This window comes from Alosa pseudoharengus, unplaced genomic scaffold, assembly GCF_046254945.1.
Source record: "Alosa pseudoharengus isolate Yale_2024_CS ecotype anadromous, Long Island Sound unplaced genomic scaffold, YU_APseudo_1.1 YU_APseudo_1.1_scf_3, whole genome shotgun sequence".
NCBI lineage: Eukaryota > Metazoa > Chordata > Actinopteri > Clupeiformes > Clupeidae > Alosa > Alosa pseudoharengus.
The window spans coordinates 23563048-23575547 of NW_027468718.1; the positions used below are offsets into that span (position 1 = coordinate 23563048).

The 12500-nt window shown below is 50.6% G+C and overlaps 1 protein-coding gene across 1 annotated transcript in view; it reads left to right on the plus strand.

Moving 5' to 3' along the window:
- The window catches only part of LOC143100439 (E3 ubiquitin-protein ligase SH3RF3-like), a 99006-nt gene that overhangs the window by 80933 nt on the left and 5573 nt on the right, over positions 1 to 12500 (plus strand). The window contains exons 6-10 of the mRNA XM_076263624.1: positions 1367 to 1537; positions 3875 to 4146; positions 7150 to 7448; positions 7500 to 7517; positions 10862 to 11220. Of these exons, the coding sequence (XP_076119739.1) occupies positions 1367 to 1537; positions 3875 to 4146; positions 7150 to 7448; positions 7500 to 7517; positions 10862 to 11220 (1119 nt within the window). The remainder of the gene's footprint in view (positions 1 to 1366; positions 1538 to 3874; positions 4147 to 7149; positions 7449 to 7499; positions 7518 to 10861; positions 11221 to 12500) is intronic.

The following is a 12500-nucleotide window of genomic DNA, read 5'->3' on the forward strand; positions in this document are numbered from 1 at the left end:
CACTGCTGCTCTTCCTGCACTGCATGGGCAAAAAGCCAGTTTGTGATTGCCAAGAGCATTCTTGTTAGCTCATTTTATACAGTTGTAATAAACAAGTGATTGAGTGTCACTAGAGAGACTTTTTTCATTTGCATGTCATGGAATTATGCACATACATGCATGGCATTTCCCATATCCCAAGACTTGTTCATTTCTCTCTGTGTGGGCTTTATGAAATGGGTTGGCGCTAGTTTAATAGAAGCGCTCGGATTCAAGCAATGGAGACGGCATGATGGCCACAGCCCACAGCCTTGTGCAATAAAGTGCTAGAGCCTCAGCTGATCATATCTCCTTCTCTCCGTATACACACGTACGCACGCACACACACATACACACAAATATTGGCTGAAATACAAGTTCCTCCAGGAGCCATGACAATCTGTCTCACGCCGTGCTTCACAGCAAGCATCCCTCTCCTCTGAGGAGAAGCCCTGCCTGGCCATGCATCTGGACAGTTCCATTGTGCGTGCCGTCCATCGCTGACCCTGCAGCCACCTCCACTGGCAGTGCGCAAAGAAAGCAAAAAAAAAAGAAGCAGGACCTCTGTTGCCATAGTTACCCCGAGGCTTTGTATCTCCATGCCTCCTGGGTTTGTGTGCGTGTGCGAGCTGCTGTTAATTTTTCCTCTTGTAGTTTACCATAAGGGTATGTGTGTGTGTGTGTGTGTGTGTGTGTGTGTGTGTGTGTGTGTGTGTCTGTGTGTTTGTTTGTGTGTGTGTGTGTGTGTGTGTGTGTGTGTGTGTGTGTGTGTGTGTGTGTGCGCGTGTGTGTTGCTGAGGGGTAGGCTAGCCGTCTGTGGTCTTTCATGAGTGATTACAGTCAGTGTGTGCGTGGTGGGGCTGCCTGGTGACAGACAGAGCTGTGCCCTGAGGGTGATATGAACTCCTCTCCCCGCTCTATGCAGCCGTGCATGTGGGCCTCGTCTCTATATGCTAAATTACTCCACAAGAAAAAGCTTTCCACTCCACTTTGTGTTGAGTTGGAGGAGCGGCGGCTGCATTAGCCAAGCTTCCTGTGGATTAGTGTGCAGAGAACACAGTGACCCCAAGGTCCCACACACTGAGCTGCTCATCAAGTAGTGCATTGAATTGCACAGGTTTCTGGTTTTGGATATGGTATTATTCCTTGTGTGATTGAAAAACCCTTTCAGCAAAGCAGGTAAACACATTTGCAGGTCTCACTCCTCTCAGAAAACACCTGCTGTAGCTCACCTCAGTGTCCCGCTTTTATCTCTCTCTCTCTCTCCCTCTCTCTCTCTCTCTCTCCCTCTCTCTCTCTCTCTTTCTCTCCCTCTCTCTCTCTCTCTCTCTCTCTCTCTCTCTGGCAGATACCTGGCCATGTACGCCTACAAGCCGCAGAAGGCCGACGAGCTGGAGCTGCGGAAGGGTGAGATGTACCGCGTGATGGAGAAGTGCCAGGACGGCTGGTTCAAGGGGACCTCGCTCCGCAGCGGAGCCTCCGGCGTCTTCCCCGGCAACTACGTCACCCCCGTCTCCAGGTGGGTCATCCTCGCTTCCCTGGGGAGATGGTGCGCGTAAAAGGGGAGCGGGTTGGTGAGCTCTAAAGGGTTCCAAGTTGATGGCAAGTTTGTCTAGTGCCTGAAACAAAAGTAAAGGAAAAAGCCTCGAGAGAGAGAAGAAAACTTGCTGATGGATGCTGATGGAAGACATGCAGCTCCGACTGCTCTGCCAGCTCTATGATTAGAATGTATAGGGCGGCATTAATGGCTGATTAACATAACGCCAGTGTGCAGATCTCAGCAGGCCAGCTCGCGCTAACAAAGGAGCAAGAGGCAATTAGGCGCTCAGGAATGGGCCCGCGCCAGCATGGGGCGGTGCCGCAGAGAGAGACGGCCGAGGGGAGCCGCGCACCGCAAAAGGAAAAGGTCGGATGGCAACAGAATGTCCATGTGGAATGTCTTAACTGACCACTGATGGCAAGAGGCCTGTCAGGAAAAAAAACTCCTGCCAGCAGCTGAATCCGTCATGTTGGAATGAGCTGCAGACATGTGGGCCAAAGCACAGGACCAGGGTGTGTTGGGGAACAATAGAATACCAAATAAGAATATGGCAGATAGCTGTCTTCCCAAACAAATAGACCAACTGTTTGGTCAGTGTGCAGAACGCTATTTATTGTGCTGGACTATTATGTCCCATTGTGTTTGGCTGCCCATAGACGGGCAGCTTTATATGTGTCTTCTGTTTCACTAGACAAAAAAATCAGCTCCTCTCTATAGTTGTTGGAGAGTCCTGCCTATATTGCTGCAGTGTAATTATGCGTTTTTGTCTGCCAACGGCAATTTATAGTATTGGAACAGATAATCCCACGGTTTGTTTGTTTTAGGTTAATAATACATTTATTTTATAGCAACACTGCTGAAATGAGCTATGCAGTATGTGCCATCAGGCACAGGTTTACTGTACTGCGCCTCAGAATTACCCTACGGTTTCATCCCCTGACCACAGGCACATTGATTGAATGGAAATTACAGTGTGTGTGTGTGTGTGTGTGTGTGTGTGTGGGAGGGGGAGAGGAGGTGTCTCTATTGGGCAGCATAAAATCTTACTGGGCAAGACAAAGCACAGTCCTAACCCCTGAATGGGTCTGTGAGATGGAATCACTCTGAGAGCCTCCGGTGCAGACAGAGGGGTGAACGCTCAGGTTATCCATACAGTAGCCATCCTCATACATACTATACACACACATACACACACACATACACACATATACACGTGCACATACAAACACACAGACACACACACACACACACACACACACACAGAGTAACACATATCTTGTAACCAGGTGGAGCAGGAGAGTGAATAAGCACTCTGGCAACTCAAGCAGCTCGATGCTGGAGAGAGTTGTGTGTCCCAGAGGTGAGCTGGCTGCTCTGGGGGGGGGGGGTTGTTAGGTGAGAGCTACTCTGAGCTCCACTTGCAGGAGATGTGCATAATTGGGCGAGGTCTGGGAAACATCTCTGGAAAGCACCTTAGGAGGTAATTGGCTTGAGCGCTGCTCATCTCTCCCGCTGTTTGCTGAGATTAGGAGGGTCTCGCAGGGGAAGCAGGAATGCTCTCCGCTCCACTCCAAAAGACATTTTTGGAAACTCTGACATGAATGCACTCAGATAGATGATATAAAGTCCGTCTCACCAGTGAAGAGCACTTGAGCCCAGGTGCAAACATCACATCCAATAACCCTGATTCCCTGTGTGAGTGCCCATGCCTGCTCCACACACACACATTTAATGAAGGATCAATGATCACGCTCAACACTGAGCATTTTACATGCACTTTTGCTGCATTATTAATTAGTCTCCTGCACCCCTTCCCATAATCACTCTTTGACTGTGCAGTCCGAGTCTCCCTTGGCCAGGCCCTATTCTAACAGCTGAATGTCTGCGCACATGCACGCAAGCAGCACTAATTTTTTCCCTCCTGACAGGAAGTCGATGCGTAGCCCACAGGATGTGGGGGATTATGAAGGTGTCGTCGATAAGATTGCCTCTTGGAAATGCATTTCCTCGCACATTACCTTTAAATATGGAGTTTTGGTTGCTGTGGAGCCCGACGGCTCTCATCTATCAATAAAGCCGAGGCCTGCTGCTGCAAGTTTGAGTGGAGCAGTGTGTGCAGTGGCCGGTGATCTGGAGCTGATTTGTCTGTTATGTGTGTGTGAGAGAGAGTGTGCGTGTGCTTGTGTGTTTGTGTTTGTGTGTGTGTGTGTGTGTATGCGTGTGTGTGTGAGTGTGCGTGTGTGTGTGTGTGTGAGAGAGTGTGCGTGTGCATGTGTGTGTGTGTGTGTGTGTGTGTGCGTGCATGTGTGTGTGCAGGGCTCCGTTCGCTGTGGGCCAGGCGCGGGCCTGTCTGCCCACTCAGGCACAGGCGGCGAAGGCGGTGGCCAGCACCTCGGGCTCGGCGGGTCCCTCCAGTCCCGTGCTCCTGGGCTCCTCGTCGCGCTCCACGCCCCCGCTGGTCAACCCTTCCTCCTCCTCCTCCTCCTCGTCCTCGCCGCAGCTCCAGCCCGCCTCTGTGCACCTGAAGAACTGCCTGCGCATGTCCGGCCCGCAAACAGTGGGTCAGGCGCGCACCGCCATGCAGCTGGGTGAGTAGCTCTCTCTGTTTCTCTCTCTCTCTCTCTCTCTGGTCCTCTGCTGACCCCCGCTGTCCCATGCAGCTGGGTGAGTAGCTCTCTCTCTCTCTCTCTCTCTCTCTCTCTCTCTCTCTCTCTCTCTCTCTCTCTCTCTCTCTCTCTCTCTGGTCCCCTGCTGACCACCGCTGCCTCCTCATCCTCAAGGCTGCTGTGCTTTTTTACTGCTTTTTTGAGGATGCTGTTTGGAACAAATGTGGTGTTTGTGGTGTTAGTTTCTGTGGCCTACATATCTAGGCACATCTCTCTCTCACTACCCACACACTCATTCTGTCTCTCGCTCTCTCTCTCTCTCTCACTCTCTCTCTCTCTCTCTCTCTCTCTCGCTGTACTTTATGATCGTTTTTCTGAGCTGCGTTACAGCTGAGGAGTCCTGATTCCCAGATAAGGCCCCAGCGATGTGGGTAAAACTGTGAGAGCGGCTCTGTGTCAGTTGCTCCAGTTCCTGCGTGGAAGTGTGAGTGATTCCCCTTTGAGGATCCACCAGAGTGGCCTCCAGGGTGTAGCATGTGTGCACACCCTGGAGCCAAGAATAACCTCCCAGCACCCCCCTCTCCCCACTACCACCACCGTCACATCATCTAGTTGGGCTGGTGCGCCCAGAGAGCAGACGCTCCCGCCTCACACATCTGCTTCCCATTAGAGCTGGGAACATGGCGAGAGGCCACGGGAGACTGTCCATCAGGCCCCTCCCGCTGTCCACTGCTCTCCGCCCCTCTCCGACGTCCCCCTCAGAGCTGCCGGCTCGTCAGAGGGCAGCCAGGGACAGGAAGCGGGAAGTGGAGGAATGCCCTCTGGCCGTGGCCGGCTGTGACTGGCTGTGGGCGTGGGCATATGTGAGGAGGTGTTTAGAGTGGTCATTCGTTAAGGGAGGCTGACCGATGCCTGAGCGGCTGCCAAAAGCCCACACCTGATCTGCGCGGCACTCGCCAAGGTCACCTGCAGCTCAGTAGCAGGTGCAGAGGCCGAGCGGGGCGAGTTGGCTAGCATGGGATCTGTCAGTGTAGCTAATTGCTCTCTCCAGCTGTAGAATCCACACAAGTCCAGTCACAAACTGGACGAATATGCTTGAGGAAAGCCTGTCAATGGATACTCTGCTTTTCCTACATATCCAGTAGTGATTCTCCCCTTTGTGTCACCATGTGGTACTTACCGACAGACGATGTGTTCTTGTCACATGTGTTAACGTGACCCACCTTGTGTGTTGTGTCCCAGCTGCTGGACGGCAGGCAGGCCAGACTCAGTTAACATGTTAAAGGCCTTGTTAAAGCATTTCACAGCTGAGATAAGCTGTCAGTAATAATGAAAGGCCTGCTGTTGAACATTGGCAGTAATTGCTGGTTGTATTCCGTGCAGAGGAACTTTGAGTCTGAGAAAAGCTCATTAGAGTTTGCAGGGTCACCACCCCCTCCCTCTTTTTCTCTGTCTCTCTTTCTCTCTCTCTCTCTTCCCTATCTGTCCCTGTCTCTCTTTTCTGACTTCCTGTGCCATGCAGAGTGCTCATACATTTCAGCCACTGTGCCTTCAAAGGCTCAGGTGAGCATTAATTGAAGGGCTCTGGTGAAGGCCCTACCCTGGGGAGATGAGCTGTGAATTAGCAGCATGTTGAGACGTGTGTGTGTGTGTGTGTGTGTCTGTGTGTCTGTCTCAGCACCAGGCTTAGCTTTGTGCCTATGTGCATGAGAGAGAGAGAGAGAGAGAGAGAGAGCACATGTCTGAGAGCTCCTCGGGAACAGGGGTTTTAACACCATCTGTCCAATAAACCTGACTCAGTGGTCTACATTAGTTATATATTTACTTTACATTTCCTAGTAGAGATTATGTGGGCCTATTCATGACCAGGTCTAAAGTTGTCTAGTTTTCTGTGGTTTCTCTCTGGCAGAGTAAGATGTATGGAATGTGTGGTGTAACATGTGCAGGATACACGCAGTGACATAGTGATAAAATATCTCTGAATTTTTGTCCCTTGCCAGGTAGTTATAAATGTTCCCTGTTTGAAAAGTGACTTAGCATCTTTGCAGGGAGAGGAATTGTCGTGGTGCTAAAGTGAGGTTAGATAGTGTAGGTTCCTATCTCTGGAGGCGGCTGCCTGGGAGTGAGCTATCTCTGTTGGGCCAGTCTCCATATAGGTTTCATTTCCTGTCCCACATTCCCACCAGATCAGCGCAAGCGGCCATGTTTCTGACAGAGTTATGTCCAAACCAGCACCCCCTCGATAAGGCTGTCACAGCCGACTGATGGTGGTTGGCTACATCAGAAAACACTCCCTCTCTGATTTTTTTAGCAGACTGTGAGATGTGCTGAAATGACAGATGAATGGATGAAGCTGCAGAAATGTTCATCTCTCTCTCTCTCTCTCTCTCTCTCTCTCTCTCTCTCTCTCTCTCTCTCTCTCTCTCTCTCTCCCTCTCTGTCTCTCTCTCTCGCTCTGCCTCTCTCCCTTTCAGTTCAGTTCGGTTCAAGTGAGATTTGTTGGCATGATATTTATTACCAAAGCAGAACATGTATACACAAGCGGCCCTCATTTTATTGATGGGCAATGTGGCTGACAAGACAAGACCGCAGCGTCTTGCTAATTTTATAACATGAGAAAAATTCTAAGCACAAACATACGTGTGTCAGCACAACGCTGGAATATGTTTAAATATGCAGCCTATTCCAAATGTGTCCTTAAGCTGGTAACAGACCTCCTGACGTTTTCAGGCGCACCCAAGATAAGAATGAGATTGAGTAGATCAAACCTACTCATACCGAGTTTAGCACGATTGGGAATTAGCTATCAGCACAAATATAATGATCGAACTGTTGGCTGTTTAAATTCATAATTTCAAAAACAAAACATAAAACGGACTAGTCAAAATAGCATGAAACATGTTTGATTGAATCTGGTTGGTGTCAAACATGGACATCTCTCTCTCTCTCTCTCTCTCTCTCTCTCTCTCTCTCTGTCCTGTACAGTTCACAGTCCTCCTGCTGGAAGTCCGGAGCGTCCCACAGCTGCTGTGTCCCCCCTGCGTCCCCAGGGCTCCCCGTCTCGCTCCCCGGGCCCCTCGGGCCGGCCCCTGTCCATGGTGTCGCCGCAGCACTCGCACCAGGGCAGCCCCCTGTCCCCAGCCGCCCCGCACCGCTCCCTCATCCCCCTCACCTCGGCAGCGGCCGCCATCACTCCCCCCAACGTGAGCGCGGCCCACCTGAACGGCAGCGAGGCAGCGGCCGGCCCCCTGCAGCCCCCCTCCCCCGCACACGCTCACGCTCACGCTCACACTCACGCTCACGCACACGCACAGGGCGCCGGCGTCAAACTGGAGGAGAAGAAATCCGAGAAGGTAACGTTCCATCTGAGACATCGCTGCCCTCCTCTGTTCTTTTTAGTCCTCTGTCCTACTCTCACTGTCCCCCTCTTTCTCTTTTTCTCCCAAATATACTTCTGTTGTTCTTTTCTTACCACTTTATCTTTCTCTCTTTCTTTCATTCTCCCCTTTTATCATTCTTTTCTCTTACTGCTCTCTCTCTCTCTCTCTCAGTCTCTTTCTCTCCTTGTGTCCTTATGTGTCCACTTCTCTGTGTCCATCTATGCCTCCGTCAGCACGTCTCCTGAGCACTGCTCTTGCGCTGTGAACGAGACTTCTCTGAACTTACTGGTTTCTCATTATACCTCTGTGCTCTGCCGGCAGATATCTACTCATCATGCAAATCGCTCCGCTTTAAGGAGGTCCTGAGAGATGGATGTGCACTTCCACTAGCTCTTGTGGACCTCAGGTTTAACCTGGTCAGATAGCGGCGCCAGCCAGGGCCATCCCCTGCTCACTGGGGGCAGCTCCCACATCACAGAGAAGCACATAGCACATACCAAAGCACAGCGCCCCTCTCTGTGTGCTGCCTAGTGTTTAATGTTCAGTTACTCATTGTGCCACTCAGGAAGTAGACACAGCTCCGAGTGTCTCCGCGTCAGACTTATCAGATGACTGATACTCTATGTACCCTCATTACGCACTCTTTGGCTGCTGAGTGTTCTCTCTGTCACACTCTCTCTCTCTCTCTCTCTCTCTCTCTCTCTCTCTCTATCTCTATCTCTCTCTCTCTCTCGGGGATGACGTTGGCTGTGGCTGTTGTGTCTGCAGCTCATTGGAGCTCTTTTGTGTGGCGGCAGAGCGTATGAAGTAAGTGACTGGCGGTCCGGGCCCAGTGGATGTGGGAGAGTGAGTTCAGAGGGAGCGTCGACAGTGGCTCATCTGCTGCTGATGCCTAGTAGAGCTCTGTTGCTCATCGGCTGCCCATGTCGTCGCCCCCCCCCCCCCCCCCCCAGTCTGTAATGGGATCTGGGAATGGAGGCCCAGTGCATTGGGGTGGGTGACAGTGAACTGCTGCAGTGGGTTGAACAAGCACTACATGCACTGTGCAGGGCCGGGGGACGTGGTGTTGGGTTACATGGAGGCTAGAGAAAGCCAGCCCATATTGACCATTTTCTAGTGGAATATGAGCACATGCCACTGTGACCAGCAATGCTTTTCTTTTATTCAGCGAGTAAGCAAAACACTGTTAATGTCAATGTCTGTTAGGCCACTCAGGTTGTCCTCCCCACACTGGCTCCACGAAAAGAAAAGATGAAAGTAATAGAACATAAAATAAGCTGACTGACCCTCAAGGAAAGTGCTTCGGTGACAATATGTATGATTTAATCATTTCTGAGCCTGGGCTTTGGCAGGGACTGCATTTTCTTGAGCCGCACGACAAGGAGAGTTAGCGCTCTCCTCTGTCATTGTCCGAGCCTGGCTGTCTTCGGCTGCCGAGCGCCGTCTTGTCCGGCTCTGCCCGCTTCCCAAGGCCATCTGCTTCAGCATATAGAGTAGACTGCTTTAGGATTGGTCTGGCACATGCTACGCATGGCAGGAGTAGGTGTTAGTGTGTGGAGATGTGGCTCACCACAGGGCTAGTAGGAAACACAGGAGATGTGCTATAAGGAGGGAGTGGGCTTGAGGTAAGGATGGGGGAGGGGTGTGGAGACGGGGGGGGCTGGGGGGGGAGGGGGGAGTGTAAACCCAGCCTCCTGTTCTCTCAGTCTGACAGATGTCTCACTGTTGATTATTCAGTGATAATTGGCTCAGATTCACTCTGAGAACAGACCCATGTGCACATGTACACATATACCCTTTCCACTTTGCAGAGGGAGATCTCACCCTCTATATATAGAGGCAGGAGGGTTACTTCTAAAATGTGTTCCAATATGGATCATAGAATACATATCCTAAAATTGTTATTATTATCACATTGAAATGTGGTCTGAAATAATAGTACATTTTTGCCAATGTCTCATTTTCATTTAAATTGTTTTTCATTACTTTAGTTTTATTAGTCAATTCAACCCTTTCCTTTAAGTCTTCTGATTTGTATTTGAGATGTGCATGTTTCATTGCTCGGCATGGTTTGGCAAAATACACTTACTGGCTTTTGGAGGAAATTATATAATAAAATGTGTAAATTCTATATGAGTCATAATTGCAAGAAAATGGCCAATGTTTTTTTCCCTCTGGTTCTTCTTTTCATTTCCATGGCTGCTGGCTGTTTCCTTAAAATGGCATCCAGAGGTGCTTGCTTTGAACATGGCATGACTAAACCATAACTCAGGTGGTAGGAATAAAATGTTGCCAAGCAAGAGGTTTTGTCAAGAGTGCGGGTGCAGTGTCTGTCTGAGGATCAGTTCAATTCAGTTTTATTTATATAGCACCATAACATGACGATTTCTCAAGGCACTCTACAGAGCCCGGCTTGAACTTGAACTGTCTGAAGTGGAGTGATAGACTGCGGAGCTCTTAACAGATGGCCTTCATAAGGCATTTGTGTGTTCTCCTGGGCCTCTTTTGACCAGGCCTGTCCATCAGTATTGATGCTGACAGCCTCTCCTGCTCACTGTCAGTGTAGAATAGACTCCGCTCTGACCTGAACAAACAAACAAAGCACAGCGTCCATCCCAGCAGCAAACAGTGGCACACTCTCAATAAGCTGCTGGACAGGAGCTGCCGAGGTCCGAGGGGAATCCTCGCGGAATCCTCCCTCCAGACCCCATGATGCCATGCGTCTCAGTCTGGGTTCTGCTGCACATCACTGCAGCATTTCACCAAATGCTGTTTCTGACCCCTTTCCAGTATGAGGAGGCTGTTGGTCATGCCTGTCTATCTGTCTGTCTGTCTGTCTGTCTGCCTGCATCCATCTCTGATCGATATCTGTTATCGTTTTCCCGTTTCAATCTCCACCCCCTTCTTCATTTCTCCGTGTTGAGAGAGTGTGAGTGGCGCTGAAGGCTGCCGACTCAAAGCCTCCTATCTCATGCCCCCAGGTGGCCCGCCAGTGAACTTCAGCAGCTCACTCAACACCTTCTCAGGAGCGCTTAGCTCGGCTTAGCTCCTCTGATACAACCAATGACTGTCACAGATAACAGCGCGAGCACACCCACACATTTCATGCTGAACATAAGGAAGCGTCAGAAGACAAACAAAAGGCTCTGACCTCGGCGCTTTGATGATGTGAGCGCAGACGAAGCGGAAAGCTGAACGCTCGCTCGGAGAAGAAAAGCTGGGATTATTATTTGCAGCCGTGTCCTGTGTTTTTTTTTTTCTCTCTCGTTCTTTTTTTCTCAGCGTTCTCTCTATCTCTCTCTTTTTTTTCCCCACAGAAAGAGAAGAAGGGAGGGGGTCTGCTCAAGCTGCTCTCGGGCGCAGCGGCTAAGAAGAAGTCCCGCTCGCCGCCCTCCGTGTCCCCCACGCACGAGCCGCACTCGCCGGCCGCCGCCGCCTCGGAGGCGCTGATGGCCGGCGCCATGGGCTGTGCCCCCGACCTGCACCCGGTGGGCAGCCACGGCCGCGCCGGCTCCTGCCCCATCGAGAGCGAGATGCAGGGCGCCATGGGGATGGAGCCGCTGCACAGGAAGTCCGGCTCACTGGACCTCAACTTCTCTGTGTCGCCGCCGGCCCGCCAGGCCTGCTCCTCACTGCTGGCCATCCGGCCCGAACCCAAACCTCTGTCCCGCGAGAGGTACGGAGCACTCATGCTCACACACACACACACACACACACACACACTCTCACTCTCTCTCTCTCTCTTTCTAACTCTGTTTCTCTCTTTCGCACTCACACACTCACACAAAAATGTGTTATAAAAATGTATTATGATTTCTGTGCACCTGACCACCACTCTCACAGGCCATTTAATAAGCATTGCCTCTATGAATACTGAAGTTCACCAGAGGCTAATATCTACTCAATTATAAAGAGTGCAGCTTGTCTATTATCAGAATCACTTAAAGTATAATGACCCAGACTGGAAGATGTGTGATACAAGAGGGCCTGATCTGCTACTGCTTCATTTCTCTCTCCATTCATGATTCATGAGAGATGTATTACGCTCCTCTGAGATGAGGCCTGCAGCACTGTAGTCTGGGGCTGGGTTTACACACTCCACTAGAGGAGAAACAGAGTGAGAGAGCCATGAGGAAAGAGAGAGAGAGAGAGAGAGAGAGAGAGAGAGAGAAGAGTGTGTGATGAGGATAAAGGGAGCGTGCTTTAATGAAACTCATCATTTCACCGAGTGCCACAAGCCACATTTGTCACTCGTGTCATTTCCCCTCATTCCCAGCATCCTCCCTAAGCAGAGTTCCAGAGAGGAGAGCAGAGTCTGAAAGACAGCGACAGGGATAATTGGAGTAAGATATTGCAAACTATATCAGCAACTAAAAGACATTGTTTTTCTCGGTGCAGTATCAGCACTGAACACTCCCATTCAAACTTGTCCTCCTCCACTCCTCTCCCTGTGTAATATAGTATACCGTAATATAGCGTGCAGCGGGAGGTGGACATGGCTCTGAGGTGGAGCGCTGAGTTGGGCTGGACGTAGCAGTGGGCGGGAGTGGGCCCCTCAGTGTCCTCTGATCCCAGAGCTCAGCGTTACACAGGCAGCAGGACAGAAGGAGAAGAAGAGGGAGACTGACTCTATTATACGGCCTCATTTATATTCATTATTCAGAGGACATTAGATTATCCCCACTGCTTTGCAGCAGAGGGCCGCTGCTACTAACACCTCTTCTCTAACACACAGAGAGAGAGAAGGAAGAACTTTTTTTTTTTTAATTCCTCTGTGCCGGGCTGCGGGCTTGTATTTTGGCCAATCACGAGTCCTCATCTCCAGGGGATTATTTCCTCAGGGAACTTTAATAACATCAGACTCTCTTGGACCACACAGCATCCAGAATTGTGGTGGATAACCTGGTTAGGATTTTTGAAGAAGACAACCACTAGACAAATATCAATCAAAACCAA